This window comes from Mirounga angustirostris, unplaced genomic scaffold (assembly GCF_029215605.1).
Source record: "Mirounga angustirostris isolate CCGP_5_RB_7025 unplaced genomic scaffold, mMirAng1.0.hap1 SCAF_5, whole genome shotgun sequence".
In the NCBI taxonomy this organism is placed as follows: Eukaryota; Metazoa; Chordata; class Mammalia; order Carnivora; family Phocidae; genus Mirounga; species Mirounga angustirostris.
The window spans coordinates 175,914,237-175,934,505 of record NW_026991713.1 but is presented as its reverse complement, the minus strand read 5'-3'; the positions used below and the strand labels follow the sequence as shown (position 1 = coordinate 175,934,505).

The window sequence follows — 20,269 nt, the reverse complement described above, 5'->3', positions numbered from 1 at the left end:
GACTCTGTAAATGCCTTTATTCTTCTGTGGCATTCTTTGTGATTTGAACCCTGTGACTGTTTCCTCTGAGACACCTATTAGATTCATAGGTGGACACTAACATACAGGACGTTCTCAGGGCTCTCTCCATGTGAGTTCTCTGATATTTCATCAGGTATGACACAGAAACCTTCCCAATATCCATTCCAGAGCGAGCCCACCAACCCCCACCCGATGTGTGTCTTCTGATGCCAATTAAAGACTGAATCTCCACAAGAGGAGGTCTCCACATTATTACAGTCCCAAGGTTTCTCCCATGGGGTCTCTTGGCGTTGATGAAACTCGACTTCACGCAGGAAGGTTTTCCACTTTTGCTGCACCTTAGGGCATCTCTCTTGTGTGAATTACCTGGTGTTTCGTGAGCGTCGACTTCTTGCAGAAGGACTTCCCACATTCGTTACATTCATAGGGCTTCTCCCCTGTGTGTGTGCGCTGATGAACCGTGAGGGTCGACTTCATACAGAAGGATTTCCCACATCGCTTACATTCATAGGGCTTCTCCCCTGTGTGAGTCCTCTGATGATTAATGAGGTTTGACTTCACATAAAAAGTCTTCCCACATTCCTTACATTCAAAGGGGTTCTTCCCTGTGTGAGTTCTCTGATGTACAGTGAGGTGTGATTTCATACAGAAAGATTTCTCACATTCATTGCATTTATATGGTTTCTCTTCTGTGTGAGTTCTCTGATGTATGGTTAAGGCTGACTTATAACAGAAAGATTTCCCACATTTGTTACATTCATGGGGCTTCTCCCCAGTGTGTGTTCTCTGGTGTTCAATGAGGTGTGACTTCTGGAAGAAGGTTTTTTTACATTCCTTACATTCATAGGGTTTCTCCCCTGTGTGTGTGCGCTGATGTTTAGTGAGGTGGGACTTCTGGAAGAAGGTTTTCTCACATTCTTTACATTCAAAAGGTTTTTCCCCAGTGTGTATTCTCTGGTGTTGACTGAGGGCTGACTTCATATAGAAGGATTTCCCACATTCATTACATTTATAGGGTTTCTCCCCTGTGTGAGTTCTCTGGTGTACCGTTAAAGTTGACTTATGGCGAAAGGTCTTCTGACATTCGTTACATTCGTAGGGTTTCTCTTCTGAATGTGTCCTCTGATGATCAGTGAGATTGGACTTCATAGAAAAGGCTTTCCCACATTCACTACATACATGGGGTTTCTTTCCCGTGTGATTTCTCTGATGAATATTAAGAAGTGACTTCACGTAGAATGACTTTTCACATTCATTACATTTAAAGGGTTTCTCTCCAGTGTGTGTTCTCTGGTGTATGATCAGGGTGGATTTCATATGGAAGGCCTTCCCACATTCATTACACTCATGTGGTTTCTCCCCTGTGTGAGTTTTCTGGTGTTTAGTGAGGGCTGATTTTTTATAGAAGGACTTCTCACATTCATTGCATCCATAGGGTTTCTCCCCCGTGTGGGTTCTCTGATGTACTATTAGGATCGAATTCATAGAGAAGGCTTTGCCACACTCATTGCATTCATAAGGTTTCAAACCAGTGTGAATTTTCTGATGTTTAGTGAGGTTTGACTTCACACAGAAGGTTTTCCCACATTCATTACAGTCATAGGGTTTCTTCCCTGTGTGAGACACTTGATGGATAATTAGGGCTGATTTATAGCAGAAGGATTTCCCACAATCTGTGCATTTATAGGGTTTCTCTTCTGTATGCTTCCCCTGATGTACGTGCAGGGCTGACTTATAGTAGAAGGACTTCCCACACTCATTACATACATAGGGTCTCTCCCCTGTATGTGTTCTCTGATGGTCAGCAAACTGTGACTTCTGTAAGAAAGTCTTCCCACACTCATTACATTTGAAAGGTTTCTCACCTGTGTGTGTTTTCTGATGTTTAGTTAAGTTCGATTTCACACAGAAGGATTTCCCACATTCCTTACATTCATATGGTTTCTCCCCAGTGTGAGTCCTCTGATGATGATTGAAGTTTGATTTTGCATAGAAGGATTTCCCACACTCGATGCATTGATAGGGCTTCTCTCCTGTATGAATTCTCTGATGGACTTTGAGGGCTGAGCTATGATGAAAAGACTTCTTGCACTCGTTACACACATAAAGCTTCCCTTCTGACCGTGTTCTCTGCTGATCAGTAAGGGCTGACTGCACGGGGACTTGATCGCATTCACTGGGTTTCTCTCCTGTGTGAGATCTTGGAGGGTCTGGGGGTTGTGATTTATGAAGGGTTTTCCCAGAGTTATGACTTCCACAGGGCTTCTCTCTTGTGTGTGTCTTCTGGTGCTGAGTCAGGTGGGACTCCTGGTAAAAAGATTTCCTGCAGTGACTACATTCAAAGGTTTTCTCTTCTGTGTGAGGAGGTTGAGTGACATGGGACTTCTTGCTGAAATTATTCTCATTTTCATTAGATTCCACGTTGACTTTCTGGTGTTTTATGAGGGTTGACTTCAGGCACTCATTGACCTCACAGTGATTCTTCCTTGTGTGAGTTTCCTGAAGGACTTCGGGGGCTGACTCGTCACTGGTATTTCCCCCCTGTTCCTTATAATCGCAGGATTTCTCTTCTGTTTGAACCCTCGTAGGTGTAAGGATGGCTGCCTTGTTAAGGAAGGTTTCTCCACATTCACTATCTTCAGAAAGTGGTCCCAAAGTTTGAATTTTCTGTTGCTTAGTACGGTCCTCAGTATGACCTGGGGATTTCCCATCTTCGTCATGTTCGTCAGATTTCTTTCCAGTATGAGTATTTCCTTGGTTATTATCAGAGAGCAACTTCCCGCATACATTAATTTCATCAGAGTTCTTACTTGAATGATTGTTATCACTAATAATTGATTCTGAAACATTTTTCAAACTCTTTCCACGTGAGTCATCTTGACAGGGTGTTTCTCTGAAATCATTCTCTCTCTTCTTAGTCAGTGATTTTTTGTTGATGAGTGAAACTCGCCACAAATGTTTGTCTTGGTTTTCCTGGCTTTTGTCTATAAGGTCATAAATAAGAAAAATTAAGTGTACTTTAAAAATGTTAACACATTTCCTATGATTACCAAGATCAAGATAATTAAAACATCTATCACCATACTTAGTTAGCCCAGGTAAATTGTGTGTGGTTAGAATGAGCAACATCTACTCTCAACAACTTTCCACTGTACTTACTGTACTATTAACTACAGTCACCTTGCTGTGCATCACATTCCCAGAACTTGAAGTAAGTCATTTTTAAGAGGAGGAAAAAAAAAATCAAGCTAATCTTAGACATCCATAATAAAATTCAGTGTTAAAATTAGCAGTGGAGAAAGAATTACAAAATCCTTAAAGACTAAAAGTAAATCCCAATAATTTTATATGTAGACAAAATGGCACTCAGTTGAAGTAACACTGATAAGTCTGAATATGCAAGAATGCAGGGAAGTATTGTTCTCATGAATTCTTAAAGAACCTGCTAGCAGGGGCGCCTGGGTGGCTCCGTTGGTTAGGCGACTGCCTTCGGCTCAGGTCATGATCCTGGAGTCCCAGGATTGAGTCCCCCATCGGGCTCCCTGCTCGGCAGGGAGTCTGCTTCTCCCTCTGGCCCTCCCCCTCTCATGTGCTCTCTCTCTCTCAAATAAATAAATAAATAAAATCTTTAAAAAAAAAAAAAAGAACCTACTAGCAAATGAACTTCAGTCAAGAAATGGTGAAATGTAATACAGCAGAAGACTGCTTCTGAGGACTGATTTGTTTAAGAAGCCTAGAACTAAAGCAGGGACTGGCTATCAGAATAGAACTAAAATATAAAGGACTTCAGATTTTAGAATTATTAGATGTTAAATTTTAAACTTCCCCCAAACCGCTCCTCCCCAATCTCCCATGTCGGTAAACACCTCCCACCCCCATTACGATGTTGCTCCGACGAAATCCTTGCCTCGTCCCTCTCTCACAGGCCACGTCTGACTCAGTGGCAGATCCTCCTCTCTACACATGCAGCCCCACCTCCTCACCTGCACCAGCTCAGAACTCAAAGCCCCCATCACTTTTCATCTGAACCACTGCAAGCATGTCTGCTTCACTGAGAGCTGAAACCGTCCACACCCACACAGCCCACTATCTACGTTAACCTGACTAGTATTCTGTCTTCATAACAAGACTTTACTACTCCAGGAAACTCGCCTGGGAAGGAAGGCTGCAAGTAATTTTACTGTTCAGAATCTTTCCCCAAAACCTTTTAAACAAACTGTTCAACTTTCCAACAAATAATAAACTTATTCTCCAAGACTCTTCAATCCTTGTTGTGTCCACACATCCTAAACTATTATATTATGGTCTTTACTCAATGGTTATCAAGCTCCTGTGTTAAAAATATACCTGAAAACATGCCCTCAGATCCTATAAATTACCTTTGTTCACCTCCCTCCGTGGCACTACTCAGACTGTCAGGATGAGCAATAAATTAAAATCTGCCATATCAGTGGGTAACTCTGGCGGTGCTCTGGGGGAGCCAGCCCTGCACTGTCTCTGCTTCTACTTTCGTCAACTACCTTCAGGCCCATCTCTGATTTTCTCTGGACAGTAGCCAGAGAAATTCTTTTAAAACATTCTTTTGTGGAAATCCATTAACAGTTGTCCATCTCACCTAAAGCAGAATCAAAGCCCTTACCTTGTCTTGTAAGACATTGTCTGGGCTCTGGCTACCCCTCGGACGTCATCCCCTACCAACGTCCCTCTCAGATGCATCCCTGCTGGCACAATGGCCCCCTGCCAGTCCCAGGGCACTTCAACAAACACCTGCCACAAGGGCATGGCCCAGCTGTTCCTTCTGCCTGGAACCCCCAGAATCCTGCTCTAATGTGGACCTCATCAAAAAGGCATTCTCAGGGGCACCTGGGTTGCTCAGTCGTTGGGCGTCTGCCTTCGGCTCCGGTCATGGTCCCAGGGTCCTGGGATCGAGCCCCGCATCGGGCTCCCTCCTCGGTGGGAAGCCTGCTTCTCCCTCTCCCACTCCCCCTGCTTGTGTTCCCTCTCTCGCTGTGTCTCTGTCAAATAAATAAATAAAATCTTAAAAAAAAAAAAAAAAGCATTCTCAGAGTACCTTTTAAAAGAGCATACCCCACTCTATATCTCCTTTGAGCCTGCCTTAGTTCTCTTCATGGGTCCTGTCAGTACTTGATAAGTAAATTGTTTCATTTACATCTATCTTCTCCTGCTAGCTTGTAAGCTCTAAGTGCTCAGGAGCATTGTTAGGTTCACCAGCTTATCTCCAACACCAAGAACACGAGTGGCATGTAGTAGGAATATCTGCAGAAGAATGAATGAATGAATGCCTGAGGGAAAAATAGAGGAAACAGTCCATGAGGGGCGCCTGGGTGGCTCAGTTGGTTCAGGTCATGATCTCAGCGTCCTGGGATCAAGCCCTGCGTCGGGCTCCGTGCTCAGCGGGGAGCCTGCTTCTCCCTCTCCCTCTGCCTGCCTGCCTACTTGTGATCTCTGTCAAATAAATAAAATCTTAAAAAAAAAAAAAAGAAAGAAATAGTCCATGAAATGGAGGAAGATGAATACTAGAGAAAGAAACTGAAGACAAAGGTCTAAGATGAGGCAGGCAGGGGTTCCATCCTGGCTATCGGGCAGAAAAGGGCAGCACTGGTATTTACAAGTGATGGACCGGGGCGGTTCAGGTGATCAGAGGCCAGCTTGCTCACTGTTCAGCTACTTCCGAAGGTCTGAGGGCCCAAAATTGAAATACAGAGACACACACCAACCTCAGAACCAACTCATCTGGGACCTGATTTCTGTGGGCTTCTTCCTTCCTCCACAATGACTGACTCACCTTGATCACCCTGGTCTGGGAATTCTCCCTCTAATGGCCACAGCTCTTCTCCTTGCTCCAGCCTGAAGATCACATCTGGTTTGGTGAGGTGACACCCTGTAAGTGGGATACAGGATAAAACGTGTCAGAGCTGCTTGGATATCAGGGCCCCTGGAGCACGAGGAAGGTGCAGCTTCAGGAGCCACATGATAAAGGTGCCTGTGTGCACCTTGCATTAGGGAGGTCAGAACACAACGTCCTTTCTGAGCCTGATGGGAACATCTCTGACCCACAAGATCATGAGACCTACACACAGTATCATTAAACACTCCTTCAGGGGCCCACAAACTCTGGCGGCTATGAAGGAAGAAAGGAAACGCATGCGAGGAGACATGACACAGGGAACAGCCCTCACCCACTGAGACCAGGTGGCTGTAGTTCTCCAGCATCACATCCCGGTACAGCGTCCTCTGTGTGCCCGTCAACTGTAGCCACTCGTCCCGGGTAAAGTCCACAGTCACATCCTTGAATGACACGGATCCCTGACCAGCACATTTCTGTTCAAGCCAGAGAGAGCAGTATAGGGTGACATGAAACACACATGTGGGAAACAAGTCTTAACATGTCTGAGAGTTTACCATTAACAGCAGGTATGTTGCCTATTCTATACCTTCTTTTGTTTTTACTTCGTGGGATAAAGAGATATGATGGGAAAACCCAGTATTAAAATTAATTCAAACAAAAAAACTACAGTTCCTACTTTGTTTCTGAAACTGTCCTAACCTGCCAGGAATATTAAGCTAAACCAACTCTGGTTTTTTTCCTGCCCTTAAGGAGCCTAAGTCTTTTTTTTTTTTTTAAGATTTCTTTGAGAGAGAGAGAGAGAGAGCACGTGAGTGGGGGGAGGGGCAGAGGGCAAGGGAGAGAAGCAGACTCCCCACTGAGCGCAGAGCCTGACACAGGGCTCGATCCCATGCCCCTGAGATCATGACCTGAGCCGAAACCAAAAGTCAGACACTCAAATGACTGAGCCACCCAGGTGCCCCAGGAGCGTAAGTCTTAATAAGGTGACAAATCACATTTACGAACACATCCTGTAATAAGGTATCACGAGAGCTGTGCTAGAGTTATTTACAATGAGTATTAAATAATGGTAGAAAATATGGTTCTATTTTGTATTGTCAGGTTCGGCTTCACTTAGCAGGAGATCTTCGTTAATGTGGCACCATTACATAAGCAGAGCCAAGGAGCCATAAGAAGCACCCAGAAGTGTGACAGGAGAACAGTGTGTAGGACTGTAAGAAGATAAAGATCTGCAAAGGTGTCCAGGGATACATTACAGAGCAAATCTGGGTTTATTCCTGTACTTTAGTGTCTCTAAAATAGTTCACCCCCACCTTAGCGATAAAGTTTGAGCACCTCCAATTTATTTATTTCTTAATACATAATATATACATCCCGCCAATCCACACAAGCTTATAATGATAAGCTTAATTTGTCTTTTTTTTTTTTCCTGGCTAAAAGTTAAATGTAGACAACCTACCATTCCCTTTCTGCTGGAGCATCCCGAGCCCTCGGCAGGCATGACCATACTGAAGAGAATAAGGAACCAGCGAGGACACAAAAGCAATCACTGTTATAGTTCTCAAATCAACAACCTAACTTTACAACTTAAGGAACCAGAAAAAGAAGAAATTAAACCTAAACCCAGCTGATGGAAGGAAATAATAAAATCAGAGCAGAAATATAACAGAAAAATAGATAAAATGAAAACAAAAGCTGGTTTCTGAAGAGATGAACAAAACAGACAAACTTTTACCTAAATGGACTAAGGAGAAAAAGAGAGAAGACTCAAATTACTAAAATCAGAAATGAAAATAAGGACATTTATACCACTTCTGCTGAAATAAAAAGGTTTATAAGAAAGTACTATGAACAACTGTATGCCAACAAACTGGATAACCAAGAGGAAATGGAGAAAATTCTAGAAACATGAAACCCAGTCAAGACTAAATCAGGAGGAAAACAGATGATCTGAATAGAACTGTAACTAGTAAGGAGACTGTCAGTAACAAGGAGTATCCCAACAAACACACATCCTGGACCTCATGAAGTGAAAACACGCTCAACATCACTGATCATTAGGGAAATGCAAATTAAAACAATGAGAAACTGCCTCACACCCATTAGGATGGCACCTATAAAACACACACACACACAAAACACGTGCTAGAGAGGATGTGGAGAAACTGAATCAATCCCTTGTGCAGTGCTGGTGGGGATGTGAAATGGAAGGGCATGGCAGTTCTGCAAAAAGTGAAAAACAGAATTACCATATGACCCAGTAATTCTACTCCTGGATATATAGCCAAAAGAACTGAAAGCAGGGTCTTGAAGACATAATACACCTGTATTTACAGCAGCATTATTCACAATAGTTAAAATGTGGAAGCAACCCAAGTGCTCATCAACAGATGAATGGATAAGCAAATGTGGTATGTCCATAAAATAGAGTATTATTCAGCCACAGAAGAGGGAAGGATGTTCTGATACATGCTGCGATATAGATGAACCTTTAAGACATCACGTTAAGTGAACTAAGTCAGCCCACGAAAGGAAAGCTACTCACTTACACGAGACAGTATCATAGAGACAGAGAACAGAACGGTGGCTGCTAGGGACAAGAGGAAAGGAGGAATAGAAAGTTATTGTTCAGTGGGCATAGAGCTTCAGTTTTACAAGATTAAAAGAGCTGTGGGAATGGATGGTGGTGATGGTCGCACAACATTATGGAAAAAAAAATCAGTGAAACCAAAAGCTGATTCTTTGAAAAGATTACCAAAAAAATCGATAAACCTCTAACTAGGCTTTCTACAAAAAAGAGAGGACGCAAATTACTAGGTACGTAAAATGAAAGAGGGGACATATTACTACAGATCCTAGGAATGAATAACTCTATGTCCACAAATTTGATAACCTAGATGAAGTGGACCAATCTGTTCAAAGACACAACCTGTCAACATGCAAGAAGAAATACACAATCTAAATAATTCTATATATAGCAAAGAACTTGAGTCAATAATTAATAATCTTCCAAAACAGAAAGCACCAGGCTTAGATGGGTTCACTGTGAATCCTACCAAACACTTAAGGAAGAAATTATACTACTTCTCTACAATCTCCTTTAGAAGACAGAAACAGGGCACCTGGGTGGCTCAGTTGGTTAGGCGACTGCCTTCGGCTCAGGTCATGATCCTGGAGTCCCGGGATCGAGTCCCGCATCGGGCTCCCTGCTCAGTGGGGAGTCTGCTTCTCCCTCTGACTCTCCCCATCTCATGCTCTCTATCACTATCTCTCTCAATAAATAAATAGAAATCTTTAAACAAAAAAAAAAAAGAAAAAACTCATAATTTCATGTACATTTCACCCAGAAAAAAAAGAAATACTTAGGTATAAATCTAACAAAATACATACAAAATATATATGATGAAAATTATAAATCTCTGATGAAAGAAATAAAAAACAGAATAAATGGAGAGTTATTCCATGTTTGTGGACAGGAAGACTCAATATTGTCAAGACATCAGTTCTTCCCAACTTGATCTAATAGTTTCAATTAATCCTAATCAAAATCCCAGCAAGTTATTTTGTGGCTTATCAACAAACTGATTCTAATGTTTCCATACAAAGGCAAAAGACCCACAGTGATCAATATAAGCGAGGAACAAAGTGGGAGGACTGACAGTACCTCACTTTAAGTCTTACATAAACCTATAGTAATCAAGGCATGTGCTATTGGTGAAAGAACAGACAGGCACATCATTGAAACAAAACAGAGATCCCAGAAATCGATCCCTATAAATACAAGTCAGCTGATCTTTGACAAAGGAGCAAAGACAGTCTTTTCAACAAATGGTGCTGGAATAATTAGAAATCCACATGCAAAAAAGTTAATCTAGATGCAGACCTTACATCCTTCACAAAGTTAACTCAGAATGGATCACAGACCTACATGTAAAATGCAAAGCTATAAAACTCCTAGAAGACAACACAGAAGAAAATGTAGATAATTTTGGGTTTGGCGATGACTTCTAATATACAACTCCAAAAGCCCGATCCACAGAAGAAAGAACTGATAAGCAGGACTTTAAAATGAAAACTTTCTGTTCTGTGAAAGACACTGTCAAGAGAATGAAAAGGCAAGCCGCAGACTGAGAGAAAATATTTGCCATAAACATATCTTTTTTTTTTTAAAGACTTTATTTATTTATTTGACAGACAGAGAGACACAGCAAGAGAGGGAACACAAGCAGGGAGAGTGGGAGAGAGAGAAGCAGGCTTCCCGCAGAGCAGAGAGCCCAGACGTGGGGCTCGATGCGGGGCTCAATCCCAGGACCCTGGTATCATGACCTGAGCTGAAGGCAGACGCTTAACGACTGAGACACCCAGGCGCCCCTGCAATAAACACATTTGATAAAGGACTGTTATCCAAAATATACAAAGAACTCTTAAAACTCAACAATAAGAGGGGTACCTGGCTGGCTCAGTCAGAAGAACACAAGACTCTTAATCTCATGGTGTAGAGATTACTAAAAATAAACAAACTTATTAAAAAAAAAACCCTCAATACTGAGAAAACAAACAACCCACGACCTTAAGGGACACCTCACCAAAGATGTATAGATGGCAAATAAGCATAGGAAAAGGTGCTCCACATTACAGGTCATTAGGGAGATGCAAATTAAAATGAAAAACCACTACACACTTACTACAATGCTCCAATCTAGAACACTGATAACACCAAATGCTGGTCAGGATGCAAAGCAACAGGAACTCTCATTCAGTGCTGGTGGGAGTGCAAAATGGTACAGCCAGTGTGGAAGCCAGTTTGATGGTTTCTTACAGAACTACACAAATTCTTACCATGTGATCCAGCAATCACACTCCTTGGTATTTACTCAATGAAGTTAAAAACTTATGTCCACGAAGAAACCTGCAAAAACTTGCACGTGGACGTTTATTTCAGCTTTATTTACAATTGCCAATACTCTGAAGCAACCAAGATGTCTTTCAGTAGGTGACTGGATAAATAAACTGTGGTCCATCCAGACAATGGAACATTATTCAGCGCTAAAATGAAATGAGCTATCAAGCTATGAAAAGACACGGAGGAATCTTAAATGCACCCAGCTGAGTGAAAAAAAGCCTATCTAAAAAGACTACGTACTATCTGATCCCAACTATACAACACTCTGGAAAAAGCAAAACTATGAAGAGAATAAAAATATCAGTGAGGGGGAGGGAGAAAGGAGGGATGAGCAGTAAAGCACAAAGGATTTCTAAGCACAGTGAAAACACAGTTGACCCTTGAACAACATGAGTTTAAACTGCGTGGGTCCACTTATACTCAAGATTTTTTAAATAAATACAGTACTATAAATATATTTTCTCTTCCTTCTGATTTTCTTCATGACATTTTTTCTCTAACTTATTTATATTGTAAGACTACAGTATATAATACATATAACATACAAAATATGTTAATCGGCTGGTTGTGTTATCTATAAGGCTTCTAGTTAGTAGTAGGCTATTAGTTAAGTTTGGGGAGTCAAAAGTTATATGTAAATCTTTGAGTGAGGAACTGGCACCCCTAATCCCCATGTTGTTCAAGAGTCACTGTACTCTGTATGATACTGTAATGGTGGATCCATGTTATACATTTGTCAAAAGCCTACAGAGTGAACGCCAAGAGTGAACCCTAATGTAAACTGTGGACTTGGTGATTCTGATGCGTCAGTGTGGGTTCATCAATTACAACAAAGGCACCACTCTGGTGGGGATGTTGATAATGGGGAAGGCTGTGGTTGTGGGGGCAGGGGTACACGAGAAATCCCTGTACCTTCTACTCAATTTTGCTGTAAACCTAATGTTGCTCTAACAAAAAATAAATTCTCAAAGCCACAACAACAAAACTCCACCTTGCATGATCTGAGACAGCATTCAGAGAAGGGAAAGGAGCCCCCACTTCTCCCGGACGGCCCTGCTGGGTGTTCAGGTAGGATGGTTTACCCAGTAGGAGTACAGTTTGGTTCCCAAATAAGACAAAGGCTACCATTTGTCTAGTCAGCCCACAAATATATGTCAAGCACCTACTAGGAGTGAGGCACAAGGTGAGCAAGTGAAAGTATAAAGATGAACACCATGTGCATCTGGACTTTGAAGGGCTAAAGCTCTGATTGTTGATACAAACAAGTAATTTCCACACAATGGACAAAGTACAGACAGGGACAGCACGGAGCACTGTGGGAACACAGAGGAGAAAGGCAATTAATCTATAGGGGGGACAAAGAAAGAGAAGAAGGGCTTGCTGGCTGAGATACCCCCAATCTAGCTCAGAGACTCAGAAAAGGAAATGCAGCAGGGGTCAAAGTCAGCCCGCAGAGCAGGAACATGAACAAAATGCACAGGCAGGCAGTAACCCCATGTGCTTAGGGAGCTATGTCAGATTTGGGATCACATTACAGGTTTACTTGTAAAATGTCACCTTCTCCACCAAACTGTAAGTTCCATCAAAAAGGGACCAGGTCTCTGCATCGCTTTGAGTTCAGTCTCTGGCACAGTGTCTGGCACCCTGAACAAATGCCCAACCAATGTTGAATAAAACGTAAAGTGTATTAACATTTTTAAAAAATGTTTTAATAAAACAGAGAAACAGGAAGTGGTCACACTCTCAACAGCCTTAATTTCCTAAGGAGCTTGGCCTTGCACCTACAAGTGGTAGGAAGCTACTCGAGTGGTCTCCAGATTGCAATGGCGTCATCTGGGTAGACTTATGTATTTACTTTAAACAGACAGAAAACGGGGCGCCTGGGTGGCTCAGTTGGTTAAGCGACTGCCTTCGGCTCAGGTCATGATCCTGGAGTCCTGGGATCGAGTCCCGCATCAGGCTCCCTGCTCAGCAGGGAGTCTGCTTCTCCCCCTGACCCTCCCCACTCTCATGCTCTATCTCATTCTCTCTCTCAAATAAATAAATAAAATCTAAAAAAAAAAAAAAAAACAGAAAGCACGCATGTGTGAGTGGGGTGAGGGGGAGAAGAGAATCTTCAAGCAGACTCCCCACCAAGCACTGAGCCCGATGTGGGGCTGGATCCTACAACCCATGAGATCATGATCTGAGCTGAAACCAAGAGTCAGATGCTCAACCGACTGAGCCACCCAGGTGCCCCGAATAGCATTTCAGATTAATTACTCAGGAGGACAGACGAATCTGGGGGACAAAGAAGCAAGGAGCTGTTCCAACAGTCCAGGGGAGAGAAAATTAAGCTCTGAGAAGGGGAGAAGGAATTCAGTAGGAAGAACAGGTTTAAGAACTGTTGACATCTTAAAAGTAGTAAAACTGAGATACACACAGGATGAGACTGAGGGAGGGAAGGCTTTAGGATGAATCCCATTCCGGTGCTTCCTTACACTGTGTCCCGCAGATGGCCCATTATCCGACAGGGGATGGAGGGACAAGATTAGACGGGAGACAGGGGAGGCTGCAGATGACCATTTTAACTTTGGAACTGTGGAAAACAAAGGTGCCTCTAGCCACCCGCACAGAGAAGGACAAGTACACACTTGGTACTCCCACCACAGAGGGTATGAAATAGAAAGGACTTGCACAGTAACAGGAGGAGGGAGTGAAGGATGGGAATTTGGGGATAAGCCATGAGAATGGGCAAAAGAGGAGGAAGATGCCATGAGGGAGACAAAGAAATCAGAGTAGGAAAAAAGCCAGAACGATGTCACAAAATACCAGAGAAAGAGGCCTTTCTAGAAGGTCAAAGTGGGTCAACTGCCACACGCAGCCGAGTTCTAGTAAAGTAAGGTCTGGAAAACATCTGTTGGGAGTCCACTGCAGAGACCTTGCTGTCAAGCTTTATCAGGACATCCGTAGGCAAGCAGTGGGGAGGAAGTGAGGATGCATCCAGCGGATTAAAATGTGAAGAGATAAGCAGATACTTGTATCCACATGTTCACAGCAGCACTATCCTTTTTTTTTCTTTTAATTGAAGTATATAATTACCATACATGTTATATTAGTTTCAGGTGTACAATATAGTGATTCAGTAATTCTTTACATTACTTAGTGCTCATCACAGTAAGCGTACACTTAATCCCCTTTATTTCACCCATTCCCCACCCACCCACCCACCTCCCCTTGGCAACCACCAGTCTCTTCTCTGTATTTCAGAGTCTGTATTTTTGTTTGTCTCTTTTTTTGTTTATTCATTTGTTTTGTTTCTTAAATTCCCCATATGAGTGAAATCATATGGTACTTGTCATTCTCTGACTTATTTCACCTAACATGATACCCCCTAGGTCCAACCATGTTGTTTCAGGTGACAAGATCTCATTATTTTTTATGGCTGAGTAATGTTCCATTACACACACACACACACACACACCACATACACTTTATCCATTTGTCTATGGATGGACACTTGGGTTGCTTCCATATCTTGACTGTTGTAAATAATGCTGCAAGGGGAGCCTGGCTGGCTCAGTCGGTTAAGCATCCGACTCTTGGTTTCAGCTCAGGTCGTGATTTTATGGTTGTGGGGTTGAGCCCATTGTTGGGCTCAGCGTTTGATGAGGAGTCTACTTCGGATTCTTTCTCCCTCTCCTTCTGCCCCTCCTCACTCATGCTCCCGCATAAATCTTTTGGAATTAGTGTTTTTCTTTTCTTTGGGTAAATACCTAGTAGTGCAATTACTGGATCATTCTATTTTTAATTTTTTGAGGAGTCTCCATACTGTTTTCCACAGTGGCTGCACCAGTTTACATTCCCACCAACAGTGTGGGAGGGTTCCTTTTTCTCCACATCCTTGTCAAACATGTTATTTCTTGTTTTTTTTGATATTAGCCATTCTGACACATGTGAGGTGGTATCTCACTGTGATTTTGATTTCACAGCAGCACTATTCTTAACGGCCAAAGGATGGAAACAATCCCAAGTGTCCATTAACATATGAATGGATGAACAAAAGGTGATGCATCCGTACAATGAAAGATTATTCAGACACTGAAAGGAAGTTCTGATATATGCTACAACATGGATGAACCCTGAAAACGTTATATGAAGTGAAAGAAGCCAGACCACAAAAGGACAAAGACTGTGTGATTCCACTTATATAAAATACCTAGAATAGGGAAATTCAGAGACACAGAAAGTGGATTTGGTTACCAGTGGCTGAAGGGACCAGGAGTTACTGGCTAAGGATTACAGAGATTTGTCTGGAGGAGAAAGTTATGAAAATAGGGGTGAATGGGTGCACAACATTGTGAACGTAATTCATGCCACCAAGCTGTACACTTATGGTTAAATGGTTAAAATGGTGAATTTTGTTATATATACTTTATCAAAATAAAAGCGAGTGGATAGTGCGTAAGCATTTGCCAAAGGCTATGAGTTTGAACAATCTGCCGTCCAACTACTTAAGGAGTTAAGAACAAGCCATCCGTTTCTTTCATGCCTCCAGAGAGCCTTAGGGTTTTGTCCCTAGATCAGAGTGGATGTTCAGAAAGCTCTCCAGAGTCCAGCAGCACTTTGGTCCCTAATAAAACCTGAGTTCTGATCTCTACCTCAAGTGCAGGATGATTACAGTCAACCAGGGGGTCACCATAAGGTTCTTCACTACCTGAAGAACTTCAAAGACATTTTTTCCCAGACTCCGGAGCCACTACGTCTTTCTGTCCCAGGAGTAACTGGCTGGTTCCTCTTTGTGGTCACTGAAAATCCTGCGCAGATCAGGAAGCTCAAAGACAAACGTGTGGCTCACCTCTGATGACTGAGGGGTCACATGACTTACAGCCACCACAGGTCACACAGGTACCACCCAGTCTTCATTTACCCAGAAGTAGCTTTTCATCTATTTCTACTTTAAGATATGAACACACTTAGAGAAATGACAAAATCTGCTGGAAAATGAAATAAGGAATAAAGAAACAACTCACCAGGGATTTGTTCATTTTCTGTTGTTCTTGGTAGAATGTCAAAAGCTGGGAAGGCACACCTATCAGAGAAGAGCAACAGGTAATGAGAGCTGGCTGGCCCTGCAGCACCTCGATTCCTGTACAAACTTCTACACACCAGTTGGTTAACTTCTGATCCTGGAGAGGAGAAGGTAGGCAACTTCCATCCCTCTGTGACTCCTTTTTTTTAAGATTTTATTTATTTATTTGACAGAGACAGAGACAGCGAGAGAGGGAACACAAGCAGTGGGAGTGGGAGAGGGAGAAGCAGGCTTCCCGCCGAGCAGGGAGCCCGATCCAGGGGCTCGATCCCAGGACCCTGGGATCATGACCTGAGCCGAAGGCAGACGCTTATCTACTGAGCCACCCAGGCGCACCCACTCTGTGATTCCTTAAACCTGCAATGTTTCCTATTGCTTTAACTATGTCCCCCTCCCATTAACACAGAAACGTTTAAAACAGAACTATTTTTTTGAAGATTTTATTTGAGAGAGAGAGTGTGGGGGTGGGGGTGGGGGTGTGTGCATGCGAGTGCCCATGTGTGGGGGGGGCGGAGCAGAGGAAGAGGGACAAGCCGACTCCCTATTGAGTGCAGAGACTGATAAGGGGCTCAATCCCATGACCCCAAGATCATGACCTGATCAGAAATCGAGAGTCGGATGCCCAACCAAGCCACCCAGGTGCCCCTTAAAACAGAACTATTAGGCAAATACTGGCATGTCAAAATATGAAATACAATGTCTTCATTAAAACTCATCTTGTAGGGCGCCTGGGTGGCTCAGTTGGTTAAGCGACTGCCTTCGGCTCAGGTCATGATCCTGGAGTCCCGGGATCGAGTCCCGCATCGGGCTCCCTGCTCGGCAGGGAGTCTGCTTCTCCCTCTGCCCCTCCTCCCTCTCATGCTCTCTGTCTCTCATTCTGTCTGTCTCAAATAAATAAATAAAATCTTTAAAAAAACCCAAAAAACAAAACTGATCTTGTAGGGCGCCTGGTGGCTCCGCTGGTTGAAGCACCAACTCTTGGGTTTGGCTGGGGTTGTGATCTCAGGGTCAAGGGATCGAGCGCCTCCAGGGGCTCCATGCTGAGCATGGAGCCTGCTTGGGGTTCTCTCTCTTCCTCTCCCTCTGCCCCTCCCCCCCACTCACTCACCAGTGCACTCTTTCTAAATAAGCTAATTAAAAAAAAAAAAAAAACCTGATGTTGCAGAAGAAAACAAACCCTAAAGGCTATCTTGTGCATCTGATTTACTAACAATAAAATTCACCCCTTGAGTCCAGAATCCTTAAAGCTTTGGAAAAAGGGGTAGGTCCCTTAAACGTAAGTCTTTTAAGAAACTGTTTCTTCTGGGGCACCCAGGGGAGCTCAGTCGTTGGGCATCTGCCTTCCGCTCAGGTCGTGATCCCAGGGTCCTGGAATTGCTCCACAGGGAGTCTGCTTCTCCCTCTCCCACTCCCCCTGCTTTTCTCTCTCTTGTTGTGTCTCTGTCAAATAAATAAAATCTTAAAAAAAAAACAAAAAACTGTTTCTTCTAATTTGACTGGTGTTTCTCAAAAGGATCTTTAAGAGGAAACTTACTTTGATGTTATTGGGTGGACTGCACCAGGCCAGAAGTCCGGGACTCTGGCGTCTACTCGTCTCTTATTGAGCCTAGACAAGTCATTTCCCTCCTCCGGGTTCTTTTCCCCTCTTCTGCCAAATGAGACAAAAACAGAAAACTCTGGCAAACCCCCTCTTCTGCCAAATGAGACAAAAACAGAAAACTCTGGCAAACCCTCCCCGAACTACTACTCTTGACTCTGTAAGATCAGAAAGACAAGAACACATCTCCAGATGCCTGACCTGGTGACTGGTCGCGGTTAGAAAGCTGCCTACCTTCTGGAAAGAATCAGTGGAGAATGAAGGGAGGGAAGAGTGCCCTTTGGGGTGGGGCTGAAAATAAAAACTCCCCCGCTGTAGAGCCAAAGAGGTGACATTTCTCACAGTCTGTCCCCTGCCACCACTTGGCCCCAGCTCCCTTCTCCCGTCTGCAAAGTGACTCACAGCTTCTGAACGTGGTGAAATCACTCGGGGCCCCATATGCTCTTTTTCTGCGTTTCTTCTGCCTCTCCTGAAGCTCTGCAGAGGGTTCCTCCCGGTGAGAGTCCGGTTCCCGCAGCCCGGCCCTTCTTGCCTCAGTAGAGCTGCTTTGTTACAGGAGAGCCTAGGCGACAAACTCCCTCCAGCTGGAGCCTTCATCAGGAGCCCCGGACCCGCCTCCCCGAGAACACACGGCCCCTCTCAGGGGACGCAAAGCAGGGGGCCGAGGACAAAGGCGGGCTGGCCGCGGTGAAGCGCTCTCGGGCCCTGGACAGCGCCGAAGCGGGGGCGTCCCCGCGGCTCCCGCACGCCCAATCGTGCAAGGACCCGGGGAAACGCTAAGGAGCCCCGGGATGCACAGCGCCGCGGGCGAGCCGAGCACACACATTTCGGGCACGGGTGCGGGGCCTCGGCGCCGGGCCCCGATGGGTGTACGGCATGCAGATCGCGGCACCCGGTCCCCGTCCTACCTCGGCGACCCCCGGCCGGTCAGTCCTCCGGGACGCGGTCGGGCCCCTTCCGCACCTAGGAGGATGGGGACCCCGCGGCAAGCGCGGCCTCCCCCCAACACGCGGCCCTTCCTGCGGGTTCATTCGGGGGATCCAGAGGCGCCCCCATTCTGGGTGGACACGGCCCCCGCCAGGGGGAGGCGACCTGAGCGGGCCGGGGTCTACCGCCCCCCTCCCCGCGCCCCGCGCTGCAGCCTCGGGCCGCCCGCGCGGACCACGGCCGGGACCTCCCGGGCCCAGCGCCCGCCCTCGCGCGCCCGGAACCGCGCCCGCGCCCGCGCCCGGTAGGCCCGAGACCCCCAGAACGCCCCGCGGCGAGAGACGCGCGCCTGCGCACTGAGCCCGACGCGGGCCTGGCCGCGCCCGCCACGGCCCCCGCGGGAGGCTCCGCCCGTGTGCGGGGCGGGACCTACGCGGATCCGCCCGCCCCGCCCCCACATCACCCCACGCTGCCGCTCCCCAGTTTCTCCCCGACTCCCACCCGACCTCGCCCCATATCACCCCAACCCGCCGCCGCATCACCCCAGTCCTACCCCACCCTAGCCCCCCCCAAATTCACCCTGACTCCCACCCCCACCGCGCCCCCACATCACCCCACTCCACCCCGCCCCGCCCCGCCCCCACGTCACCCCACTGCCACCCCTCCACGCCCCCACATCACCCGAGTCCCCCACGTCTCCCCAACCCCAGCTCCGCGGCCTCCCCTGCCAGGTGGTGAGGGGCCTCCTCAAAGCCGCCAAACAAGGCAGAGATTCGGGAATACAGATGAAAAGTTTTAACCAAATTAGCCCTTGCAATTAATTGCCCAGCCAAGCAATTTTTAAAAGATGTGAATGAAAACGAAATAAAGGCGAGGATGACAAAAATTTCAGACAAAATACACAAAAATCGAAGTTAAGTCAAAACGCACAGAAACGAAAAGAAAAAAAGCATCTCGCACCTTCTCCCAGAGATGACTATACTGAACCGTTAGGCGCGCATCCTTCTGACAGTTTTACCTAAAGAAAAAATAAAAAAGGATCACGAGGGGCCAGGGCACAGACCGAGGACACTGTAACTCTGTACCAAATGATGAAGGGGCCTTTGGGATTGGTGGGAGAATAAAGTATGCCATACATGGTAAACTCAACCAGTGACCATGCTCAAATACAATTAAGGTTAAATACCGAGCTCATCACAATAAGTTTGACCTGGAGTCAAATTTAAAAGCAAATTCTTTCTTTCTTTCTTTCTTTTTTTAAGATTTTATCTATTTATTTGTCAGAGAGAGAGCACAAGCAGGGGGAGCAGCAGGCTCCTTGCTGAGCAGGGATCCTAATGCAGGACTCCATCCAGGGACTCTGGGATCATGACCTGACAAAGGCAGAGGGAAGGCAGGTGCTTAACCGACTGAGCTGCCCAGGCATCCCTAAAAGCAAATTCTTAAAGCATAAGTGAATTTTAGAATATACAACCAATGGATAGGAAACACGGGACAGCATGATAAGAAACCATTAAGCTGAAAACTAACTAGTTTTATGTTAGAAAGTTACACATTTCAGTTTCAGATTAAAAATTGGAACAGCTTAAAGACAATCTAGGAAAAGATCTTTATACATGAGAAACAAAGGCTTTATACTCTTAATTTATTAAGAGCTCTTCAAATCATTGAAAAGATCAGCATTACTATCATCACTCCCTTAAGATATGGAAAAGGGAGGGGAGCCTTGGTGGCTCAGTCATTAAGCCCCGTTAAGCGTTAAGGGTCCTGGGATCAAGCCCCGCACTGGGCTCCCTGCTCAGCAGGAAGCCTGCTTCTCCCTCTCCCACTCCCCCTGCTTGTGTTCCCTCTCCTGCTGTGTCTCTCTCTGTCAAATAAATA

At 45.0% G+C, this 20,269-nt stretch overlaps 1 protein-coding gene across 1 annotated transcript; it reads right to left on the bottom strand.

The window, feature by feature from the left end:
• Positions 1–220: 220 nt before the first annotated feature.
• On the bottom strand, positions 221–18,727 carry LOC123844886 (zinc finger protein 33B). The gene is made up of 7 exons (XM_045875858.3): positions 18,370–18,727; positions 17,864–18,023; positions 17,399–17,512; positions 15,806–15,864; positions 6,222–6,363; positions 5,828–5,923; positions 221–3,005 (listed from the first exon to the last, which is right to left on the bottom strand). The coding sequence occupies exons 4-7, from the start codon at positions 15,818–15,820 to the stop codon at positions 361–363; spliced, it is 2,898 nt and encodes a 965-aa protein (XP_045731814.2). The 5' UTR covers positions 15,821–15,864; positions 17,399–17,512; positions 17,864–18,023; positions 18,370–18,727; the 3' UTR covers positions 221–360.
• Between the last annotated feature and the right edge of the window lie 1,542 nt (positions 18,728–20,269).

Excerpts from the sequence above, each read along its gene's own strand:
- LOC123844886 (XM_045875858.3), bottom strand. Across the intron at positions 5,924-6,221 it reads CAGCCACCTGGTCTCAGTGG|GGTGTCACCTCACCAAACCA; the intron begins GTGAGGGCTGTT and ends TCCCACTTACAG. Across the intron at positions 3,006-5,827 it reads CCCAGACCAGGGTGATCAAG|ACAAAAGCCAGGAAAACCAA; the intron begins GTGAGTCAGTCA and ends ATGACCTTATAG.